The sequence below is a fragment of the Macrobrachium nipponense genome, chromosome 4, assembly GCF_015104395.2.
Source record: "Macrobrachium nipponense isolate FS-2020 chromosome 4, ASM1510439v2, whole genome shotgun sequence".
Taxonomy (NCBI): domain Eukaryota; kingdom Metazoa; phylum Arthropoda; class Malacostraca; order Decapoda; family Palaemonidae; genus Macrobrachium; species Macrobrachium nipponense.
In genome coordinates, this window is record NC_061100.1 from 123,023,674 (window position 1) to 123,050,116 (window position 26,443).

Genomic DNA, 26,443 nt, shown 5'->3' on the forward strand with positions numbered 1-26,443 from the left:
ATAGTTTAACTTCCTGTTACCGTAAAAGCCTGGGTGTTCGGCACACTGTAAACAGTACTAGATTAATTTTTCAGCATTCTTATAGTGCCCAGGAACATTGCTTTCTTCCTTTTAGTTTTTATCCGTTCACTTAGCGCTCTTTATAGCTAACTGTGCAACTTGAACAACTTCACTTTCGTCAGCTTTATACACTTTTTATTTTTCTGTAAACTACTGCGCCGGCTTTGTCTGTCTGTCTGTCAGTTCGTCCACACTTTTTTCTGTCCGCCCTCAGAGCTAATAAGCTACCGAGGCTGGAAGGCTGCAAATTGGTACCTTGATCATCCACCCTCCAATCATCAAACATACACAATTGCAACCCTCTAACTTCAGTAGTTTTTATTTCATTAAAGGTTAAAGTTAGCCATGGAGCGTGCATCTGGCAGCACTTTCCGGAGGCAAAAAACGCATTCTCAATCTATCGCATCTGGTGAGCAACTAAAACGTACCCGTCATACGTTGTACAGAAAACTCGGTTGCGCCGAAAAAAACTTTTTCACTTGTTTAAAGAAGAAATCCCTCGGGAGAGTTTTACGAGAGTCGACAACGGTAGCCTTCCTGGTCTTATAAGGCCAATAAAAGCGGGATGTACAAAGGGATTGTTGAGACACCTCTTCATTACAGAAGTGAAGTGCAGATGGTGAAATGCAAGTGAAAGAAACAGGGGCAAAGGATTAGAAAAGTAAAGATACGAAGAAGTGGTCGAAATGTCAGCGTAGGTGAAAGGATGGAACAGGGTATTTGGAGATGGTCCAGCCATGTAGAAAGAATGGAAGAAAATATGTTGGTGAGCACATAGATCTGAAGTTTTGGGGCAAGAGTTTGAACATATGGCGTGAAAGAAGTTTTAGAAAAGAAATGCCCTTATACCCAGTAAGTGCGTGAAAGCAAGGAAGATATGGGTGTATGGTGGCGTGTTTAAAGTGGGTTTTCGACAGACTGCTGATGAGATTTACTTATACGAATATGGAGGGATCAATGTATAAGTTTTAACGCTCAGGAGTTCGTCCACGATCCAGCAATTAAAGTATGAATGTGGCAGAGAAAGTTGTGCTTTTTAAGGCACCCTATGTTTGGGAGAGCGGCTCAGTTTTGAAAATATTAATGGTGATAATATTAAACAGCGCTGGTGCGTCTATTGTTATGAACAACATTCTGTGAAAAAACGAACTCAGCTGTCCTCACAGTTATCTAAAGGAAGCCTCCACCAAGAAAAGATAACAAAAAGCAAGCGTGGAACGTGAAAACGTAATATATATATATATAGTATATTATATATATATATATATATATATATATATATATATATATATATATATATATATATATGTGTGTGTGTTTCCTTTCTTATCCCAGAGGAGAGCTATTAAAAGACTCAGTAGAACAATGGTTCCCAACGTGGAGTACCAGGGGTTAATTTGATTTTTAAGGGGGTCAATATGAGAATGCTTAAACCAAGTATTAACTTCCTCCACGTGAACTTAAGAACTATAGTATATCACCGAAGAGAGCATCAGGATTTTACAGGAGATTAGGCAGGGCGTGACAAAAAAAAAAAAAAAAAAAAAAAAAGTTCGGAACCACTGCAGTAGAATGTTACTGAAAAGAAGGAAAATATGAATTTTGATTGCGCATGCTACCAGTTAAGATTTCCAAACAGAAATTGTTTTCAACACTTTAGTTAGAAGCCAAACCTCACACGCGCGCACATTTCCCATAAATAAAAATAGATTATAGACATTTCAATTATATGTACGTGCATATATATATATATATAATCTATATATATATATATATATATATATATAATATATATATATATATATATTATATAATATATATATATATAATATCTATATATATTATATATCTATATATATATAATGCGTGGTTGCTAGCCCAATGCCTATTATTTCAACACAACTTGATATCATCACAGCAGCCTAACTACTATCTTGTACATCCGTATCTGTTTAGGTAAGCAAAGACGCAATGGAAATTTTACGGCACAAAATACTTATGTGTGACCATAATGTGAAACATCCTTATGGCTCTGTATGTGTTGTTTTAGAGGTTGTACACTATTTTCTGGGGAGTTTCTGAAATCTCTCTTGTAGAAGGACCTCGCTTTCATAGCCAAAAATGTATTGGGGCATTTGTTCTACGTTTTATTTACACTAGTTTTTTTATATATATCTCTATGTGGGAGCTCATAGATCAGTATACAATTCATGTTGTAGGTTTCGGCAATAAGATTATTTTCCTTTCTTTAGGCCTACCCAGTATGCTTTTAGTATGGGCTAGGTTAATACGTACATTTTCAGCTGGCAAAAGAGCTTTCGAAATTAGCAAGAGAAAGCCTTAGATTTAACCATGGTGGCAACAGAAGCAAAGAATACAAACAAAATGTCAATATCAGGCTCCGATAAGCCAAAGAGAGTAACAAACAGGAAACGATGATGTATCGACGAAAGCTTTTTTCTTTGTTCCCACCATTTCCCGTAGGGCTTCGGTGCAGATCCCTCCTCATGGAGGATATGTGGCCACGCACATCCGCTACCAAGAGTATCAAACAATTTGCACGTGCATAGGATATCCTGCTCCACAACGATAGATTCTTTGTTGCCTTTGAAGGACAGTAGTTAATTGTGTAATCTTATGTTTATGAATGAATCCGTGCTACTCAATTCGCAAAGCACTGTACTTCAGGCACATTCTGTAAATCGTTAGCCTTTTAATTAAGGTATATTTCTTAAAAAGTCTATTAATGGAACGGCACCTGTGGGCCACAGCAGAATATGGAGGTGTGGGAGGCACCGAGCATGCACAAATTATAATATTCATTCTTTTTTTAAATCATTTGGAAAGATATTAAGGTTGTTTTAATATATTTAAGGCTATCAATTTGTGAATCACGTTGTTATATAAAAGAAAGAAAATTGACTTATATCTTACAGTTAATATAGTAAAACTCGACGTATCTTCGGATGAAAGAAAAGCAAAACTACTTGATGTATAAAACTTTAACATTAATAATAATAATAATAATAATAATAATAATAATAATAATAATAATAATAATAATAATAATAATATGCTACGTTGCCGCCCTTGCCCTACGCCTATGCTTATAAATAGTTGGATTCTTTGTCTAATAATTATTAACATAATATAATGACATTAAGCCCAATAGTAACGAACAATTCGTTGTCCCAAACGGTAGGTAGCCCTCCCAAGCTTGTTCATTACAAGACGGAACATTCCGCCCTTACCGCAGAAATCATGCTGTGTTTGGCACGGATCAGACTCTCTCCGCCATAACAAGCATTGCTTGCGCAAAGGAACTAAAAAAACGACTGTCCTTTTCTTGTCGGGCATAGCCACTTTTATTGTTTAACATATACCGTTTATTCCATTCCTTTCTTTTTTCTTCCTAGATTCCCACTCCGACAAAGCTACTTTGCGAAATCTAGAACCCAACTCGTCCTGTGCATAATATTGCAGAAACATTTTGAGATTTTTATATGGCCTACTTTGTACCAATTGTCATATCCACACTGCAAGAGCACTCAGAAGAAATAAAAATCTTTCTGATATTTTCAGTCCAGATATCGAGTGGGAGATTATTGTGCAGCTTTGGAGCATCAAATTCCGAGCCTCTTTAGAAAGCCGACATTCGAATTGCATCCTACTAAACGCTGTCCAATCTCGGCCCAGATAACTTAAGAACTGTCTTGTCTTGTGTCGTCTCCACCCGTTGAGACTATTATACGCAGCAAGTCTTTCAAATGTTTTGGGCACTCAGTCCATATAGTATCTTGGTGAGCCTTTGCACACATTTAAACATTATTCTAGTTTTGACAGGGAGCCTTCACGGCTCAGACAATGTATAAGTAATCTTGCTTTATCAATCTCGCCACTCTGCCTGATATATTTTGTAGTAACTGGCAGTAGCGTAACTTAAGAAGTGTGGGGGTGGGGCGGCCGGCGCTCTGGCATTTTTTTTTCTTTTCGTCATTAGCGAACTCGCTTCTAACAAAGATCGTAGGGTTGCGTTGTAAATCTGCTGTTTTGTTTTTGTTTCAGTTTTATGAAATAGAATAAACGATTGAGATGTAAAGGCTTCAAATGTAAAGGCTTCATAGGCGGGTTGAGGCCGACCTGTGGTCGAGACAAAAAGAAGAAGAAAATCAATTATTGGGAGGGTTCGTTCAATTTAAGCTGGCAGCCAATTCCAGGACCATCTTATCATTGAGGGTATACCAACCCGGGGTGTCACCGTTGATATCCGTATAATTTCAAAGTCTCTCTCTCTCTCTCTCTCTCTCTCTCTCTCTCTCTCTCTCTATATATATATATATTATATATATATATATATATATATATATATATATATATATATATATATAGAGAGAGAGAGAGAGAGGAGATGAGAGAGAGAGAGTAGAGAGAGAGAGAGAGAGAGGACTTTGAAATTCCACGGATATCAACGTGACACTTTGATGAATAACCACTGTTCCATGCAACGTAAAAACACCATACAAACAAACAAACAAACAAAACACACAGCTGAGGACGGCTGCTTACAAAAGCAGTGTCAAAAAGACTGGAAAACCCGGACGACTGTAAGCGACAGGATTTCAATGAACGCCTGGAAGCTCATAGGCGGGTTGAGGCCGACCTGTGGGTCGAGACAAAAAGAAGAAGAATCAATATAGAGGGTTCGTTTTCAATTTAAGCTGGCAGCCAATTCCAGGACCGTCTTATCATTGAGGGTATCACCAGGGTGTCACGTTGATATCCGTGGAATTTCAAAGTCCTCTCGCCTCTTTTATATATATAGTATATATATATATATATATATATATATATATATATATATATATATATATATATAATAGAGATAAAGAGAGAGAGAGAGAGGACTTTGAAATTCCACGGATATCAACGTGACACCCTGGTGATACCCTCAATGATATGACGGTCCTGGAATTGGCTGCCAGCTTAAATTGAAAACGAACCCTCATATTGATTCTTCTTCTTTTTGTCTCGACCACAGGTCGGCCTCAACCCGCCTATGAGCTTCCAGGCGTTCATTGAAATCCTGTCGCTTACAGTCGTCCAGTTTTTCCGGGTTTTCCAGTCTTTTTGACACTGCTTTTGTAAGCAACCGTCTTCAGCTGTGTGTTTTGTTTGTTTGTATGGTGCTTTTACGTTGCATGGAACCAGTGGTTATTCAGCAACGGGACCAACGGCTTTACGTGACTTCCGAACCACGTCGAGAGTGAACTTCTATCACCAGAAATATACATCTCTCACTCCTCAACGGAATGGCCGAGAATCGAACCCGCGACCACCGAGGTGGAACGCTAATACCATACCAACTACGCCGCTGAGGCGCTTAGCTCTGTGTTTTACACTGGTCTATCAAACGGTTCGTTAAGCAAGAATCTGCGAAGATATGTTATTCAAAGTGTTTCTCGAGAGACTGTATTATTTGCTTCTTAAGAGGCAAATAATTTATATATGTGTTTCGTGCATGTCAATTATTTGCTTCTTAAGAAGTCATTTTACTCTTTCATCATTGCATGCTATCATGTACGTGTGCATGACGACCGCGTATGAGTTGATCATGTGTAAGTCCAATCGAGTTTGTACTGAAAAAGATTTAGGGATTACTGCCACTTGGTTCGAGCAGTTTCAGAAAACATTATGTATCCGTTGGCTATTATTATTATTATTATTATTATTATTATTATTATTATTATTATTATTATTATTATATTCAGAACATGAAGCCTATTGACAAGGAACAAGCCCACACATGCCATTGACTTGAAATGCAAGCATCCAAAGAATATGTTGCTCATTCGAAAGAAATAACAGAAGGTATTGGGAAATACAGAGAGAGGAGATCGGTTATCAGAAAAAAAGAAGAATTAACAGACTGATAAGTAAATCAATGAAAATGTCAGTAAATCAATCAAATGCAAGAGAATTGTATTATGGTAGTGATGCACTGGGTCTTCGCTTGAACTTCTTTATTTCCAATTCCACCACAGCCTCCCGGAGGCTGTTCCAGATTCCAAAGGTGTGAGGAATACAGGACGTCTGGAACTAAGTTCGACAGCGAGGCACACTCGCCGCATATTGGAGCCGCTGTTCCTCGAATCTGGTTGCTCTCGGCAGGTATTGGGGATCAGGGATTAACTATGAATGTGCCAGATTTCTGTTAAAATACAATTGATGAAAAATTGACAAGCAAGAGACCATAAAATACAATTGATGAAAAATTGACAAGCAAGAGACCATAAAATACAATTGATGAAAAATTGACAAGCAAGAGACCATCTGTCGATGGTCCAGGTCACAACTGCTAACGTTAGGAAACAGACACCTTCCACCACGAACCACTCTATCTAAAAAGAGATAAATCTCTGGCAGAAGCAGACAACCACACCGGAGAAGAACATTCTAATAAAGGAAGGACAAATATACGCATAAGACCTACTTGTTAAGTTCTCACAGTAATTAACTAATTCTTTTAATTACCTCATTCTTTTACTCTAATTACTCTAGTTATCACGAAGTTTATCTCGGTCATTGCCTGATATTCCCTCACTTTAAATTAGCATTCATATCACCATGGAAGGGTTGTGTTGCAGACTTACCTGTTACCGTCATTGCCCGTTAAGGGATCCTCTTATCAATAAGCTAGTTCAGTTTTCATGAATTTGATGTTTTCATGAGATAGTATATATATATATATATATATATATATATATATATATATATATGTGTGTGTGTGTGTGTGTGTGTGTGTGTGTGTGTGTATGTATGTATATACATAGCCCTATATATTTACACATATACTTAAAGCAAGTATCTGGTAGAATTAATCATGGCTGTTAATTTACGGATTTTTCTTTTCCTGAAGACTGTGAATCCCGAAGAGGAATTCATAAAATCGAAGGTCTACCTATCCATCACCATTTATCACTTGCATGGTTCGTACTACTTTGGACACCTCCGTCGTCTTCCTATGTCAATTTATCTTCCACAGGTAGGTTTAGCCAACGTTTAGCAACAACCTTTTTGCTGGCAGTAGCCGAGTGTGGTTTGGGCTAACTTGACTAGGTCACACGATTCCTGATAACTTAAAACCATTCATTCATTCGTCGAACTTTAAGTAAATTCAACACAAACCACCACCCGGCCCCAAATCCCGCAAAACTATGTCAAGGTTGAATTTCCACTTCCCGGTCATTTCTTACCTCGTCTTGTTTGCCTCCTGTGGCAGGCAAGATCTACAGGTTTTTACTTCAGAACTCTTGGCGTCCTGGTACGCTGCGCGGCGTCTTCTTAATACCAATGGAACATGCGACTTTCTCCTTCCTCGCTGGTATGCAAAGCTCGTAGCTCAATAGTTAAATCATTTGGGTAGGCGGCTGTGCATTTTTTCTCTTTAACTCGGCTTTATAGATTTAATCTTCCTCTTGGCTTCCGTTGGTTCTTTTTCTCAGTTTTTCCTTTTTGCTTTGATTTTGTTGCTTAAGGTTTGTGAAAGTTTGCAGGAGGAAAAAAATACTCTATGCGTTTTGTAAACTTGAAAGTCGGTAAGTGTGAAGATCTATTGTCTGCCATTTCCTTGATAAAGTATGGTACATATACACAAACATGTCTAAGTGGGCAAGCCTAAACGCCAAAGGAATCCTAATAACTTATATATAACTTATATAAAGAGGTCTGACATTGGAGTTGTGCCACTTCTCTGAGAAAAAAAGTAAAATCTCAGTGTTTCTTTCTTCTTTTTTTTCAAGGCGTTGACATTGATCGAAAGAGAAACTGGGCCTTAATATCACGAAATCTTTGTAAATGGCAAACAGAAATAGACACCTGACATTTTATCACCTCTACTCTTTCTCTTTCTGTTTCGGTGAGAATTTTCCTTGTTTTATTCCCTATACTGGTGGCTTTACCAGGGATGAGCTGAATGCGAAAATAATAATAAAAATATCATACCAAATAAAGTCGCAAGAAAACGCAAAGTTTTCCCAGCCTGTTGGAAGCCTCTAACCCTTGTAAATCATCTGTGGAAAGAATTGTCTACTTCTGCAGTAACCTACCCAGGAATTATTTCAATGATAACTATTTACGAACGTTTTAAAAACTACCCCGAAATTTTCTCAAGCTAGCTATAAGGAAAACAATATAGGCCTACGTGATGAGAGTAAAAATGAAGTGCATCATTTCAATGCAGATTTTTGGCAGCTAGAGCCTCCTCATATATATATTCCGCAGACCCTTTATTATTATTATGCAGATTGAAACATACAGAAGTGGAAAACCTTAAGCAAAGTAGTGCAGGCAAAAACTGAAATCGTTTTCATTATTGTAAAACAGCCAAAGAATTGTTTTGTGCGTAGAAAGCTCGAGAGCTGCAAACGAGGAACATTACATAATCAAGATGCGAAATTATCAAAGGTTTAGATTGCTTGCATCTCGTCTTTACTGTGTCAGTTCCAGCTGCTATAAGATGTTTTCCAGGTCCTCGTTCATGGAGACAATTCAGCATGAAGTTCGCACTAGCTTGTAGAGTGTGCCTCCTTTAGTGTTCGCCCGCCACGTTTTTCCTTGATATTATTTAGTCTAGACCTTGGATATAAGGTAGGTGAATTATGCTGATAGTCTCATTCTGTTTAAATCTGGATTTTACGCTTAGAAATTGGGTCACAACCCTCAGGTAACGACCTTCTCATACAGAGAGCAACCTTTAGTTGATTCCATGATATTTCACACTCCTTTTGTGTCAAAGTCATTCTTACAAAAAGGAAAAAAAAACATTAAAAACTAAAATAAGCTACTATATACTCGTTGAGTTGAATATAGAATTTAAGCCAAAGGGCAAACACTGGGACCTATGAGGTCATTCAGCGTTGAAATGGAGATTGACAGTAAAAGGTTTGAAATGTGTAACAGGAGGAAAACCTCGCATGAATCAACTGTTAGGAGACGGTGGAAAGTAAGTTGGAAGACAGAGAATATGAAAGGAGATACAGTAAAAGGTACAAAAGTGGTTGCAGCTAGGGGCCGAAGGCACGCTGCAAAGAACCTTAAGTAATGCCTACAGTGCACCGCATGAGGTCAAGTGACGGCACTACCTTCCTACGGGACTATATACTCGTAAACAAGTAAAAAATGCGCCCAAGTTTTTTCGGCGCAATCGAGTATTCTGTACAGCGTATAATGCTGTATGAAACTCTCAGCCACGGCCCATGTAATTCAGTAGCAGCCCATGAAACTCTCAGCCGCGGCCCATGGAAATTTCGCCCAAGGCCCGGAGGTGGCCTATATTGTTGGCCAGAAGCACGATCATGACTAATTTTAACCTTAGATAAAATAAAACTGATGAGGCTAGAGGGCTGCAATTTTGGTACTTTTGAGGATTGGAGGGTGGATGATCAACATACCAATTTCTAGCCCTAGTTTTTTAAGATCTGAGGGTGGTCAGAAAAAAGCAAATCACTTTCTCAATAGTCTACGTTTACAGAAGACTACTATGAGATTCAGGGCCTCTGTAACACGGTTTTTTCGCAATAACTTTTTATCTATCCATTTCATAAATATAACGCTTATTCAGAATACATATTATATCAACACATAAATTTTGAGTGTATTCTGCACTACGTAGGTTGAATAAATTTGGTACTTATAATGTAAAAGTGACCTTTTTCGAAGACGGGCCAACTTACTCAGAGAAAAGGTTTCGAACACACTCGTTACGTAACTTATGACATCATTTCTTCCCTCTTTCTCGATGGATGATTGGCTATACGTAACGAAGGCTAAACCTCTGGCAACAATGACCTACAAATTTAGATACAAGAAAAGCAGTACACCTTTATGAACTCTGGAACCTCTCCACTGATAATTGTCATAATGAGCAAACCAACAAAATATGTTAATAAATACAAAAAACACTTCGATTATTAGTCTAACTCCCAAAATAAGTTTCCAAAGAAATTACAGTCTACTTTATAGGTCACAATCAGATTGACAAGATGTAGGGAATAGTTGGTAATTACCAAAAACACAGTAGACAAGCTTGATTTGATAACTGCTATATCCAATGTCAAGCAATTTTCATTTATTGGTTATCTACCTATTTACTGAAAAAAAAATAGCCGGTACCGTATATTGGCTTTAAACCTTCACCAATAATTATCGTCAGAATGGTGACTTCATGAGGCTCCACCCACTTTCGCCTCGTTATAATTCAGGATAACACTGAAGGCTACCATGGGCATTGTTGGATTAGAAAATTTAACTTCTGGCTATAAAAACTAATTTCTCGAGTAGTTGTAAGAAGTGCTAAATGATCCTCAAGGATCCCAGCAGTTGGTCTAAACGTTTAATTCATGTATATTACTGCTATACTGTTGCGGCACTACTGCTACAGTAGTATTACTACGCTAGCACTGATGCCCCACCCACATCTATGTATCGTTCCGCCATTCATAAAGTCTTTGGGTTTCAGAGCCGATGGAATTTCTGCCTGGTGGATGGGCGGGGCAACATTTAGTCAAAAGGTGTTTGTTTACCTTGCTTACGTAGTGAATGTTTTTCGACTCTTGGCTCGTAATCATTGGCCATGGGGTCGGCTAGATCATTTTTACTCTATAAAAATTAAAATTATCGGGTTTAGGTTATTGATAATGCTGACAAAATTTGTGTGTGGTTGTAAAATATACATATGTCAACTTTCAGCTACATCCGATGCTTTGACAAGGAGCAAGTCCAAAAAACCATGTTACAGAGACCCTGAATCTCATAGTAAAAAGGTCCACACCTACAATACAGAGGGCTTTCACTTAATATTTACGCTTCTATTCTCTCTAATTGACGAATGTTACTAAAGAGCAACTATGTACTATAGACAATGTTCTTGATATATTTACCGTGTCAATTCCTAAAACTATTGGTGGAGAGAGAGAGAGAGAGAGAGAGAGAGAGAGAGAGAGAGAGAGAGAGAGAGAATTTGGGCCGAAGGCCAAGCGTTGGGACCTGTGAGGTCATTCAGCTCTTAAAGGAAAACTGAGAGTAAAAGGGTTGAAAGGTGTAACAGGAGAACCTCGCAGTTACGCTATGAAACAGTCGTTAGAAGAGGGTGGGAAGTGAGATTAAAGCGCCCCACATGAGATGCCCTGACGCCCCTATACCCATCTCCGGGGTTAAAACCATGGTTGGCTGCCAGGGTATTCTTTCTTCGCTCGTTCGAGATGGCAAAAAGATTTACCATTTAGCAATGTGAGAAAAAACTCAGAAAATCACGGAGTGGTGGAACCAACGACGTACCACGGAAAACAAAAACATAATAGCGAACTTACCATTTATTCGTTATTATTGTATTTCTCGAGTGGACTTTATTCCAACATATCTTACAAATGCTTTCTGTCGTAGATACGTACTTCGCGAATTAAATTATGGGTGATTTTCTCTTTCAAATGTGCTTTAGAAATTCATGGTCCATAAATCAAACTACAGTTTTATTGCCAAATACTTTCGAGAAATGTTTACCGAAAAAGTTGTCATAAATGGTTTTCCAACTTTAAACACGTAACACATTATTTTCATTTTTGTATATGAAAAGAATGTCAAATATTTTCGCAATCAAATCAATCTTAGAATTGGACCTTCAGTCCTCACTTCGCAGGCTATTATAGTAAGCTATAAAGGACACTTCTTGATGGCCAGTGCAAAGGTACAAGTTTTTTTTTTTTTTTTTTTTTTTTGGCGGAGTACTGGCTGAGTCAACTCACAAGACAAGTTCCTGGGATCAAGGTCCTGTGTATTTGACAGCAGACTTTGTCTAGGAGGCTCAATTTGGAGTAGCTGAATTCTACTCTCTCTCTCCTCTCTCTCTCTCTCTCTCTCTCTCTCTCTCTCTTAAAATGTAAATTGCTAAAGTTTTCCATTATCTCGCTATTGTGCCGTGTTGTACCATTAATGTTTGTTTAGATGACAAAAAATCAGAATATTTTACAAAAACTCCAAAATATTTTTCCCGAAAAAACGACGTAAACAATCGAATAATATTTTAACTTGAAACTGTCCTGTTTTAACAACAGTTAACTCAAAATAACAACTTACAAGTAATCCCGAAATAAACAAAACTGCGTCATGAGATTATCAAAACGTTAGTATAAAAACGAAAACGTAAACGCGATACGTTGTACCAAGCGTAAAACAAGTTAGACAACAGACCGTGGACAACAGTATCTCCAGTGGCGTTGGTCGGGGTGCACGGAGAGATATCGAAAGAAGCTCTTCTCGAGGGAAGTGAAGTGTGCATGTTGAATGCCGATGAAAGAAAAAAAGGTTGAGTTTCATGACTATTGGATCTTCTGCTCAACATAGATCAAGGATTGCAGAGGTGTGATAGATGGAAATGTACAGAAAATATATTTAAAAATTAGCTTTAGTGAAAGAAGCGATCGAAGTGTTTTGACATGGTTTGCTCGTGTGTAGAACGGAGGGCGATGACTTCATAAAAAAAATGTAAATCGATAGATGATTTGATGAATTTCCCAGAAAGAGTGAGCCTCATTATTCAAGCAACCGCTGGAGTGCGCCATAGACCCAGGTGAATGGTGATGGGAGTTCGAATCGCTGCTGCTGATAAAGTGAGTTGTTGAATGAATGGTATATAAATTTTCAACACAGTAGATTCATCTACTGTTCGGCAGATAAAGTAGGAATATTTCAGTGATATTTGTGGTGTTTTTTATGGAAGCCACACGCTGTTGGCGGGAATACGCACGATTACAGCATTATTATATATATATATATATATATATATATATATATATATATATATATATATATATATATTATAGATATAGATATATATACCGATTTTTTTTCAAAAGAAGTAAGTCATAATTTTCTCTGGTACTCATCCTAACGAAAAAAAAAAAAAAAAATTTTTTCACAACATGACCTTCATGTAAAACTTGTTATGGCCAACAATTCCCGAAGTCATTACAATAAAATAGTAAACTCGTGAATGCTTTAACATATAATTCCTTCGTAGAGCTTTGCACAAAGTGTTCACGAAAAATAGAAATGCAGTATTTTGCAGATTATACGCACATACAGTGATTAATTACCCGCTAAATAGTCTGCAAAATGCTGCGTTTGTATTTTTCAAATTGCATAACCTTTATGGTTGTCGTGTTACGTATAAAAGAAACTGGTCTAGACATTTCGGACAGTGCAATCGTGAACACTTTGTGCAAAGCTCTACGAAGGAATTATATGTTAAAGCATCCACGAGGTTACTGTTTTATTGTAGTGACTTCGTGGAATTGTTGGCCATATTAAGTTCTGTATGAAGTTCATGTTGTGAAATCTTTATTTTTCTGTTATGATCAGTACCAGAGAAAATGATGACTTTCTTCTTAGAAAAAATCGGTAAAACTCCCCAATACATTATAAGGCCTCTGGAGACTCTCTGCTAGTCTCCTTATTTTTCACCCTGAAGTGCGTGCGTGGTGTCTAGTCCTAAGTTCGACCTTACGCAAAATCCTGGTGCTCTGGTTCTAATAAATAAGGAAAGGTCTTGTCTTATGATCGCTTTGATAATTTTTTTCGTTTAATTACGACCTGCAACTTACGGTACAGCACACATGGTTTAGTCTCGTCTTCTTATACAATAAGTGTATATTTTTCCTTATTCGTACCTTTCAGTAAACACGATAGTCTTTATCATTATTGTTATTACTATAAAAAAAATTTCCTGACAAACAATGTTCTAAGAATGTTCGTTTTCACAGTGACAATTAAAAATGATAACTCTAATTAGTTGTTCGTTGTCACGGTGATTCGGACTATACACATTTATGCATTTATGCTTTTTTCTACTTATGTCATATCTTTCTTAAAACCTTGACACCTTTGAAACGGTCCAGTTTTTAAAGTAATACCATAAATAAGAACTAGATGTATTTTGTTTTCTGTCATTTTTTTTAATACTTTAACAGCTTTGACAAGGTTCGACCTTTAAAGCAATACGCTAACTAAAGATTAGATGTGTTGAGAAATATGAGAACAAGTACCAGACTTCGATCTTGAATTTCTATTTTATCAGACGCCAAGTCTCAGCTTTTTGACGACTGAGTCGAAGGTTATTACCCAAATGATGTATATATATATATATATATATATATATATATATATATATATATATATATATATATATATATATCATAAATATGTATATAATTATTTAATCAATGTATATAATTTATATATATACAAATATATATAATTTATATTTTGGACGAATGGCATTTGTTCGACTTACTCATTGCCAAAGCCACCAAAGGCCAGCTTGAGGTGTTTTTCCCTGATTTAATTCATTTTTTCCTTAATGTCTAAACAAAAAATTAACCTCGTACTTCTGGCATACCAAGTGAAGTCACGGTCACTTTTCGTCACGTGATCTCGAACAACTGGGATGGTCTCTCTCTCTCTTTCTCCTCTCTTGCGCACATTCCTATGATGCTAATGAAGAACAGGGTTATTGAGGGTTAACTGTGTCTCTGACTTTGCTTTTCCTGTTTGCTTTAGTTGCTACTTGATTCTTTGTCGTATTGTTTTCCAGAAAGCTCACGGTTTTGGTATTCTCCACAAGACACTTAATTATCTTTTTTTATTTAACCCTTATATTTCTATTATGGCAGGGTACTCATATATGTTTATATACTGATATATATACATATATATGTATATGTAATAACAGCCTTGATTACTGTACGTGCAGCGTATTTTGAATAGATTTTCAGTTGAAGCCCTCATTAAACATTGTTTCTAACGGCATTCTTTTTCTGACCTCCCAGTCAGAAAAAATGTGGCTTTATAAAACCTCCGTGCTGAGATTATTTTAAGAATTAAAATTATGATGATACAAACTTTAAAAGAATAAAATCCTTACCAGTCATTTTATTTTCTGTCGAAAACTGTCGCTTTTGCTCCAAGAATTTGTCGAAATATATATATATATATATATATATATATATATATATATATATATATATATATATATATATATATATATATATATATATATTATCATCTGGCAACAATTTACTTAGTATTTCTTAATGTTTGAGGCGAGAATTTGGAGTTAACTTTGGTTTTTTGGCCTCGCGTCGTACTTACTACATTTTTTATTATATATTTTTTTATATATATATATATATGCACGTAGGCTACACCGCTGTAAAACTAGTTTTTGTTCGTTACCGTTTTATCCCTGAAGTATAGTAAGCTAGACGATTGCAAAAAAGAAAAACTGCGACGAATATATTTTAGGTTTATCACTAAAACGCTAAAGATTTATATTGCGTGCTTCTACTGAAACATTTATCGAAGACAAAGAATATATTTGGAACGGCCAACGATGCCTACATTGCGTCATCCCTGGGGTGCAAAATAGCCATTCATTATTGTTCCAGATTCTGTGTCGCAACATTTACATATGGAACAGAAATAGAATTCTGACTCATTTCGATTGAGAAACCTGGGTTCGATCCCGATGTGAGTCAGAAATTTAGAACGTTCATCATGGACGCTACGCTTACTATATAACTTCTATGGTACACGGATACAAAACCGCCTTACGTATCATTTTATACAGCGCTGTTATGCACTACTTTACTTAAAGCCCCTTCGGTCTAAAGGAGTTTTTTGTGTATTAGGCTTAAACACCCAGTGACATCATTTTCTTTACAAATGTACCTGTAATAAAGCAACCCTGTGCATTTTATATGTCCCGTCTTTCTGTTCCAGATATATAAATAAAAATATAGGAGAGGAAAATGTTTGTTGACGCCTTAGTAAGGATTGTCAGTGCCGCCGCACTTCCTCTACTGCGCATTCTTCTTTACCTTTTGGTGAATGAAACCGGCTACTACGGGCTCAGAGCACCTCTGACAGAGAGCTATGATTTCATCGTCGGTAAGTTCAGACTCAGTGACTTTACTTCACTTTTGTCCTTCGCATGGAGGATTTAACTTAGTTCAACATATACTAGATGCAATCGTAGGTACTGTTCTGAGACTGTCCAAAGGGTGCGTTGTCTTCAAGTCTCTTACTGGTTTCCAAAATGAGCTTCATTGTTCTTGCTCACTGTGACTTAAATTTAATGTACGCGCACCTCTTAAATTGTCACTCAGTAGTATTTATTTGGAGCACATTTTTATGCAAATATGTTAAACAAATTAATAGAAACGTGTTATCGTGTGACACACACCCTTTGAGAAAGAAAGTCCAGAAGCATCTTTTTGTTTATTATGTATTTTATTTAATTTTTCAGTTTGATTGACGAACTAGTAGGCGCTTTGTCGTATAAATACTCCTTAGTAATCATTTTAGTTTTGGTTTTGTGCGTTAAAAATGTGACAGATTTTTTCATGGTTTACTATTTACTTGTGTTGTATAAAAGTTTTTCTAACCACAGATGGTACTATAGTATTAGTTTGATATTATCCATTATAAGGAAGATGTTCTGACGCTTTTTATTGCATTACCCTGTGCCTCCTCGCACATTTTGCTTCAGGTAACCAGTTTTAGTGTTACTGTTGCTGTTGATGATTTGTGCTTATTGCAACGCCTGATGCATATAACAAAATCTTTACAGTTGGTTCGGGACCCGGAGGAAGCTGTGTGGCCTCAAGGTTGTCTGAGGTAGAAGGATGGTCCGTACTTCTGTTGGAAGCAGGACTTCCACCTCCTCCCGATTCTGTCATTCCAGCCCTTGCCTCCCTGAGTTTCCTCCCGGGATATTCGGCCGACTGGGGTTACAACTCCGTACCTCAACAACACGGACTGAAGAATTTTGTTAACCAGGTATCATGTAATTAAGATTTTCGTAGGTCTATATAAGTTTAATGTGAAAGTTCACATGGATTTCTCTGGGCTGAAAGTCAAATCTCACAAGGTACATACAGGTCCGAATCAACTTCACTGTCACGGTTAACCAAGATCTCTGTGATTAAATGTATTCTGATGTAATGTGCTTTTATTTATGAAATATAACAGTGCATCTAAAGTCTTTTTATATTGAAGCTCATTTCATGATTAATAATGTAACCATTTCAATGGGAGGCTCTACTTGTTCTCCATATGAGTATTAACCTCTTTGTTGCGTTAGGACTGGTAGAAGATGTGACTTTCTTCAATTAAAAACTGAGGCTAATCAGTAGCTCATTGTTTATGGGATCAAGTTCATACTCACTCTAAATTAATGGCGATTGTTTATTTTAGACGAATTAGGCCAGTAGGCTAACTCGGTGTTTATTAAAATGAATTAGGCTAACTCAATGTTTATTTAAAAGAATTTTGCCTAACCCGATCTTGAATTAAATGAATTATCTAGGCTAGTAGGCTAACTCAAGGGAGAGTTGTCGGAGGCTCCTCAGCTATAAACGGCCTCCAGTATGTCCGAGGGAGTCGGCAAGATTTCGACAACTGGGCTGCTCTGGGAAATCCAGGCTGGGATTTTGAGTCGGTTCTGAAATATTTCCACAAGGCTGAAAGGTACCGAGGGTCAGCCAATGATCCTGCACGTAAGTAAAAATTAAAAAATTGCTTTGTATTTCGACTCGCTGTTCTAGCTTTACTCTACAAAGTTATATTTTCTTTCGTGACATTTTATTTATCCATGTAAGTCTTCATTTCATTTCACAATTATGAGAGAAATTTATGAAATCCTACCTTGCACAAGTGACATTTCTTCCAGGTACTAACAAGCTTAACTAACATTTCTGATGTCGCACAGGGAAATACTACGGCTCATCCGGCCCTATGTCTGTCAGACAGCTAGCAAAAGGGCCCATGACTCGCGCTTTCATTCTCGGAGGCCAAGAACTTGGATACCCCGTCCATGAGGATTCGAATGGACCGATTCAGTTAGGTTAGTAGCATGGACGCATGTCTGTCCAACAATCTACTTATCTGTCATATACTACATTTTAAAGCGAATGCCTCTTAAGTCCTTATTAATTTTTTTTATCCGATCTGATATTATCAACATAGTTTTCATTAAATTTCTCTGCTTTCATCCCTCTGGATGTATAGGGTGTTCAGTCTACTGAAACTCTTGGCTAGTAATTACAACGTATAATGGACCACTGCATGACAGTAAAAAAATTTTTTTTATTACACTCTTAAGTAATTGACACTCCCTGCACTTTTAGAAAATAGTTTTGTTCCTTTGTCGATCTTATTTTCAAAATCTGATGTAGTCTTAACATTCGGATTGTACGAGTATCCTAACAACGGCACTTCAGTTATTCCTAACAAACAACTTTCACTTGCGCAATTATAATAGTACTAATGTTTCCACATTCATTCCCATTTTATGACAAGTGAGGTATTGTTAAAATCCTCATACCTGTAGTTATGGCAAAGTGCAAGGATGTCAGCCGAGGGGCCATATTTGGTCATCTAGTCCCTTATAACAGGCTGCTGTGAATACCAGTCGCCCTTGAATCGTGTCACTAAATCTTTCGAACGGACTGGGTACTAATCTTAATGTAATCAAGGACCCGCTTGTCGTCATAACTTGACTGGCACGTGCGCTACCCTATGGCGGGGTCACTCGCACTCGATCTCGTAGTACGATTAGAACTGACTGGGAGACTCGCGTTCTGAACAAAGTATTGCAGTCTTAAGATGGCAGCCACACTGTTCACACGTGGCGGAAGGAATATCTGATAATAAACCATACATGCTCAGACTGTGCCGTTGCAGCCAGTATAACAATGGAAAAGGCGACGAAAAATATTGGGTCAACGATTGGTTGTTGAAGAGAGAAAACTCAAATTTATAGCTTTTACAGGAAATATAGGTAGTTCCCAGGGATTGTTATAAATTTACGTAAGGATGCACGAGCAAACATTCAATTTTCTAGAAAGATTATAACGGTCGTGCAAAAGGACACATGTATGAGGAAATCCACAACTCTATGAAAGGCCAAGTGCCACATTACGCTACTTAGCGACTGACTGTTCTAACCAAGATATAAAATTTTACAAAATTCAGTATGCACATATAAAGGCACTATATTATATATATATAAACTATATAATATATATATACATATATATGCAGATTTATCATATATACAGTATATATACATATAAATATATATATATATAATATTATATATCATATATATATATATATATATATATATATATATATATTAGTTTAAGGGACGAAACGTCTTATGCACCACTTCCTGATTTCTTTGATGCCTCTACTTTCCTTAATGATTTTCGATAGGAAGGTCTTATATACATTATTTATCTTCTTGTTACCATTTCTTTCGTTGCATCAGGACACTTTTACTTTAGTTTCTCAATTAGCGACTGATGAGCTGCATTTCTTTGGTGTTTGTCGGATTATTCTTTACTTATATTCCACAGACAATACTACGGCTTATAACTCTCGAAGAACCCCATCCAGAACCCTTTATCTAACGAAAGTCTGACATGTTGAACTACATATATACTCTTCGCTGCCGTTTTTTGGTAAATGAACCTCCTACTCCAAGCCTCGTCGAAGACCACTCACGGACAAACTATCTGTTCTGAGCGACTAAATCTGAAAAACCCCTATTTGACTGTCGTGTCGGACCGTGAATTGCTCATTGAAACCTTAACTGTCAGGTTTGTCGATCCCGCTTGACTTCCGGGCTTGATCAGATCTGACTTGATTAAAAAAACACCCCACTCACATTCAAACTTGCTTAAACCCCGTCCATTTCGATTGGGCATTACAAATCCCATCTGGCGTGAGTGGCCAGCCTAACCGTAGAGTATAGGGCTGGGGCTCTTAGTCTTCTACAGCTCTGGTGTTATTGAGATTTGGGGACTAGAGGCTCTCTCTCTCTCTCTCTCTCTCTCTAATATATATATTGATTTATATATATATATAGATATATATATCATATATATACTATAAAAATATATATATATATATATAGTTAACCTTTCATAACTCTTGTTTCTGTCTTCCTGGCTGTATACACACACACACACATATATGTAGATATATATATATATAATATATATATATATATATATATATATATATATATATGCGTTGTGAAATTTGAAATTTTTTTCAACCTGAGGGAAAAAAAATAAATAAATAAAAGTTCCTCAATCATCGAACTTCCTTTTGCATTATTTCCCGCGCAGGGTTCTCGGTTCCAACCGTTACAATCGGGGACGGGATGAGATCTTCAGCCGCCAGCGGATACTTGAAACCTGCTTCAAATAGACCCAATCTACATATCCTCCATAGCGCCACTGCCCACCAGGTAAGGTGCAAAAATGAAATCGGTGATTGCGTCCAACGCTGGTTAGGTACAAACTGAAAATAAATTTGCGGCTGCAAATATTCATTAATTTGTTTGGTATTATGAAGTACAGGGATGATTCCCTCTCGTGGCGGGCCCTTGTACTACGTATTCATTCATTTGTTTGGTATTATGAAGTACAGGGATGATTCCCTCTCGTGGCGGGCCCTTGTACTACGTTTTCTAAATAAGTTGCTTCTTATATTTTATAATTATCTTTTAGTGTCGTAGTTCCTGCAGAATAGGAGTCTTTAGTTCTTTTTTTTAATTTACTTTTTTACTTGTATGATCTCCGCTTCAGGCTGTATTTTGTTGCATGGTCTTGGTGCGCAATGTTCAAATGCTCTCTCACCTGACTTGCAATTTGTTTTAGGTTCAAATATCTTTTAGGTTTTTATACAAATTAGAAGTAGATTCCTGGATAGCAGATATCTGTGCGTCGTGGCTGTTGTACAGATTTCCTTGTTTTTTAAGGACAGTTCAACATCTTTAACTGAAAATTATGTTCTATCTTATTACGGCATCAAATGAATTGTTTTAACTCATTTTTTTTAATTCTCTCGTTTTTAGTTATAATTTCCATTATTTTGCAGATCATCTTTGATGACAATAAACGGGCAGTCGGAGTGAAATTTGAGCACCGGGGCAAGGTAAGAAATGTACAGCAATCTTCTTTCCCTATCTCCTCAAGAAGAGAGACCTTATGCGTTCCAACCTTTCTTGTAATTCATTAAACTCCCTACTGAGCAGCGTCTATTAAGATATTAAACCGCTGGAAAATAAGAGTATAGTACTAACAAAATGAGATATTTGTATTATGGTTATAATTATTCACGTTATCTTTTTTAATCACTGAACTACCGTACTACTGCTGAGTAATAATACCCGTACCCGCCTCTGCAAACATTTCTTCTTTTTCAATATATATATATATTATATATATATATATATATATATATATATATATATATATATATATATATATATATATATATTATATATATATATATATATATATATATATATATATATATATATGTGTGTGTGTGTGTGTGTATTATAGTGAGTGTATTTGTGTCTATTGAAATTAAATTACAAAATGAAGGATGGTGCTTATATAAGCAAATCTCAAACTGCAGTAACTTCATAATTATAGAATTTTCAGTTTTGTAAGCTATAGTAGATTCACATCAGCCGAGCATTTGATGTCTAAGCCAGTCCCTTACGAGTCACGACGCTCCCGATTGGCTGTTGATAAGCCAATGACAGGGCTGGAAACTCTCTCTCGATGTATGTTCCATCTCAGGAGAGATGGAACATACATCCTGCCTATGTGAACTCTCTCTCGAGAGACAGTTTCCAGCCGTGTGACTGACTTATCAACAGCCAATCAGGAGCGTCGTAAGGGACTGGCCTGGACATCAAATGCACGGCCGATGTGAATCTACTAGGTATAGTATGACACCTGTCCAACACAGACTCTCATTCTGACTAACCTGCCTTGGCCTTCTCCAACAGGTGATAATCGTAAGGGCCAAGAGAGAGGTCATCGTGTCAGCTGGAAGCATTGGCTCTCCCAAGCTCCTCATGCTTTCTGGAGTAGGTCCAAAGGAGCACCTATACAAGCACAAGGTAACTCACTGTTTGTGCTACACTTGAATGCCAGTATCAACCCGTTGGTATTAACCAGGTATGCATGTATCCAGGATTAATAGAGTACAAGGTTAGACCATCCCATCGTTACTGTGCATATTTGTGACGTCATTTGTAGGTGTCCATAACAGAAAACAAATAATTTAAGGGTCACTATGGGAATTGTTTGCCCACACCCATTTTCTGTCTTTCACGACCTTGTGTGAGAGAGGTCCCCGTTAATCGCCAGGCACTGAATGATAGTTTCCTTGTTCTTCACTCTGTTGGGGTCAAATACTGACTGATGACTTCTTTTTTTTTTTTTTTTGTTTTTTTTTTTTTCACCTGAACCTCAGTCAGATCAGCCACGTGACGTCATGCGCGAGATTGTCCTATTTTGGTCAGAAGCGGTCTAACCTTGTACTCTATATTAATCCTGACATGTATCTACCTTTATGCATCACCTACTCCGAGGTGTTGGTACAACATTGGGGAGCAAAGTATTATTCACAAATGTATATAATACTTTAATCTCCGAGCGCCTAGTACTAAACATGGCGTCCCAAGGAGCTTCCGCCATTGTTTAGTACTTAGTAATTCACATCAACAGTGCATTTGATGTCTAGGCCAGTCCCTCACGACGCTCCTGATTGGGTGTTGATAAGCCAATCACAGGACTGGAAACTCTCAGTCTCTCTCGAGAGTTCACATAGCCAGGATGAATGTTCCACCTCTCTTTAGAGATAAGTCTTTCAAAAGTATCCGTGAGGAGAGGTGGAACATACATCCTGCCTATGTGGACTCTCGAGAGAGACTGGGAGTTTCCAGCCCTGAGATTGGCTTATCAGCAGCCAATCAGGAGCGTCGTAAGGGACTGGCCTAGGCGTCAAATGCACGGTTGATGTGAATCTACTATAGCACCTCGGAGTTCCTTGGACTAGTCGGATACGTGCTCGACTACCGATTTCAGGGTCCGGGATCGATTCCCTGCTCTGCCAACAAGGAATCAGAGGAATTTACTTCTGGCGATAGAAATTCATTTATCGTTGTGGTTTTGGATCCCACAATAAGCTGCAGGTCCCATTGCTAAGTAACCAATTGGTTCCTGGCCACGTGAAAAAAATCGAATCCTTCGGGCCAGCCCTAGGAGAGCTGGTAATTAGCTCAGTGTTCTGATTAAACTAAGATACACTTAACTTTGGAGTAGTTGACGCATAAAGATGGATACATACCAAGTTAATTTCCAACCGGTTTACAAGTAAACCTACTTAACTATTGAATCTTTTGTAGTTCAATGAAGGTAATTTACCCTAATTATATTTCCACAGATAAATTTAGTGGCAGATGTCCCAGGAGTAGGAATGAACCTACACGACCACATCAACGTCATGGGTCTTAGCTGGTCTGTGAAGAGGGGTCTTATCCCAAACCCGCTTTCTCAGCTCTCTGCAAGAACCATCAAACAATACGCCAAGGACAGACAAGGTATCAAATAGTATCGAATGTATTCTTTTTGTATCTTAGATCAGAGAGTACTGGTGTTCATAGCGCAGGCACAACTGAATCTCCCCATTAGGGCTAGGGCTGTATGATTTTTTTGGTATTATTACAGTTTCAACCATTATGGGAAATCTATTATATTGATATTTTTCCCGAGTAAAGCACGTGATAACAAAACACTTCTTCTCAATACATTATTGTCGCTAATGCATACTTACAGAGAAAAAAAAAAAGATTAAGTTTTTACCTCGAATTTTTCCAAAGTCGGGAGAGGTGTTTCCTCTACGGTAATGTTTACTTTTAATGAGCCCTCTAACTTACTTTCTTACGCAAACAAAAGCAGTTCCAGTTACTCATTATTGGCTGAGAGGTGTGACATCGTTATGACGTCATGGGTTTCATAACCAATTACGAATGACTTGAGTCGAAAACTAAGTTTCACTAGCATTTCAGCGGAGTAATAAAGTTACCTGTCTAGTGTCCACTGGTATCCTTGTTTGACTGAATACTCGAATAATGAAGCAAAAAACGGCATTTTGTCTTCCTGTACCTATGGCAGAGGTAGTGGCTGGCCCTTCTGGCATTAATTTTGACAGACCTTCGATTTCCTACCGATTGTTTGCAGTGCAATGTGGTCGTCGGGTACCTGGCCACTTCCTACTTTAAGTTGCATGTCAGGGAACCTTGCAACGGCTTCACGTTTTCCCTCAAAACAGCAGCACATTTTTATCAACCAACAGTTTAAGGTAAGCTTCATTAATTTATAGAGTATATTATAATGGTGGTAGTATAACGATGTATACAGCAGTACCATCACTTTGGATTTGGTTTGATGGATGTTAGGTAGTGGCCTTAAGGGGGGGTCGCAGGGGGGGCGGAGCCCCCCGCTAGCCTAGGTAGGGGTACAGGGCCTAGGTAAGGTTAGGTGGTTGTATTAGGTTCGGTAGTGCCCCGAAAATAACTGTGGCCTTAAGGGGGGGTCGCAGGGGGGCGGAGCCCCCCGCTAGGCCTAGGTAGGGGTACAGGGCCCTAGGTAAGGTTAGGTGGGTGTATTAGGTTCGGTAGTGCCCAGAAAATCACTTTTCTCCTCCTCCCCCCACCCAAAAACCCCGTTTCCCACTGGGATCCCCCATAATTAAAGTAGTAGTAGGTTTATGCTTAGATTTTGTGTGTAAGAGTAACTCTGTTTCTTTTTTATTCATTTCCTCATGTTTCTATGCGATGCGCAACACCAATCTGGTCGTTTTTTTGCCGTTTTTCGTCGTTAATACTTGAAAAACGGGTGCGGCCTTCTCCTGGACATTTACCTTTTTCTGGAAATTTTTTTTTTTTTAACCAATTACATAGTAAATCTCTAAATCGGATGGTTTGCAGTCAAAATAAATGTTAAATCCGTTGGAACTACATTATTTCTGATGCAACAAATATATTTTTATTCCAGTTTTCCCATAATGGTTGAAACTGTAATTTTACCATTTTTTTTTTTTTTTTTTCATCTAAACCAATAACACCCAAGCAGCGTCTAAGGACATCCCGTAGGGAAGTATAGTGCCTTCAGTGCACCTCAAGCGGTGCATTGTAAGCATTACTTGAGGTTCTTTGCAGCGTGCCTTCGGCCCCTAGCTGCATCCCCTTTCGTATTTTCTTTCTTACATCTTACTTTCCACCCTCTCTTAATAGTTGATTCATAGTGCGAACTGTAAGGTTTTCCTCCTGTTACATCTTTCAAGACTTCTACTGTCAATTTCCGTTTCATCGCTAAATGACCCCGTAGGTCCCAGTGCTTGGCCTTTGCCCTAATTTATATATTCATTTCAGCACCTATGAACAACCCTCACTGCCTTGGCCTGTCCAGAGTCTCAGAGAATTCACCTCCTCCAGCAGCCAGATAAACAGAGCTGCTAGATATAATAAAAGAAAAGTCTAGAAATAAGCTACTCAGATTAGTTTTATGTTAATATGCTATTTCATTCATTCGTATAGTTAATGTGCAATATATCTAATGCTATTGTTGAGGGTACATCGTCCTCAGTCATAGCTCTTGAGCAATGGTGAGTATTCTTGATAATCTGGCCCACGGATATCAGACTGTTATAGAAATTCTGATGTTCTATTCGTGATTTCAGTCATTTATTCTGACAGGAGTTCTCTCTCTCTCTCTCTCTCTCTCTCTCTCTCTCTCTCTCTCTCTCTCTCTCTCTCTCTCTCTCTCTCTCTTTATCTTTATCGAGTAGCCTTTGTGCACAGGAATTCTACCTTATGAACTGAATTTTGTATCTGTATGTTTCTTTTATTTCCATTGTTCATCTACACTTTCTCTTCCCCGAAGGACCATTGAGTGAGATCCCAGCAGAAGTGCCAAGCTCTTGGGTCAACGTTGGGGGAGGAGTCGACCCCCTGTGGCCAGACATTCAGATATTCTTCAACGCTCTCCTGGCGACCAGCGATTACGGCATCGTTTATCCGTCGCTGTACAACTTGGAAAGAAAAGTAAGTGTGTGAGAGTGAATGGGGGACATTTCCTTTCAGACAGATACTGTCATTATAAATCTTGTTGGCGGTATTGTCGGGAAGAGCATGAGACGTTCGACTGTCACTTCTAACACTTGGATTCTTTAGATTTATCTTCAGTCAGCTAGAAATGGTCAGCTATGCTTTTTTTTTCATTTATTGGCCTTGCAAAAAGTTTTGTAAGCAAAACTTCTTTTTATTTAACCCGTTTTCATTTTCAGTAGTATCTCTCTTGGATATTCTCTTCTCGTGGCTATTTCTTTTGTGCTTCTTCTTAATTTTTGCCAAATTCTTTCTCTCTAAGTTCGCCTCTCCAATCGCCCTTCTGTT

General features: G+C 37.8%; 1 protein-coding gene across 3 annotated transcripts in view; it reads left to right on the plus strand.

Annotated features, from left to right (window-relative positions):
* LOC135211115 (glucose dehydrogenase [FAD, quinone]-like) overlaps positions 1 to 26,443 on the plus strand; it is a 34,634-nt gene that overhangs the window by 2,615 nt on the left and 5,576 nt on the right. For 2 of the 3 annotated variants that reach the window (XM_064244217.1, XM_064244218.1), the window contains exons 2-10: positions 15,892 to 16,059; positions 16,742 to 16,950; positions 17,480 to 17,669; positions 17,882 to 18,016; positions 20,310 to 20,431; positions 21,064 to 21,120; positions 21,989 to 22,102; positions 23,431 to 23,587; positions 25,932 to 26,092. In XM_064244217.1, coding sequence (XP_064100287.1) covers positions 15,921 to 16,059; positions 16,742 to 16,950; positions 17,480 to 17,669; positions 17,882 to 18,016; positions 20,310 to 20,431; positions 21,064 to 21,120; positions 21,989 to 22,102; positions 23,431 to 23,587; positions 25,932 to 26,092 — 1,284 coding nt within the window. In that variant the 5' untranslated portion in view covers positions 15,892 to 15,920. Of the gene's footprint in view, positions 1 to 11,975; positions 12,723 to 15,891; positions 16,060 to 16,741; positions 16,951 to 17,479; positions 17,670 to 17,881; positions 18,017 to 20,309; positions 20,432 to 21,063; positions 21,121 to 21,988; positions 22,103 to 23,430; positions 23,588 to 25,931; positions 26,093 to 26,443 lie in introns of those variants that run through there. The other variant, XM_064244216.1, reaches the window with a different exon arrangement.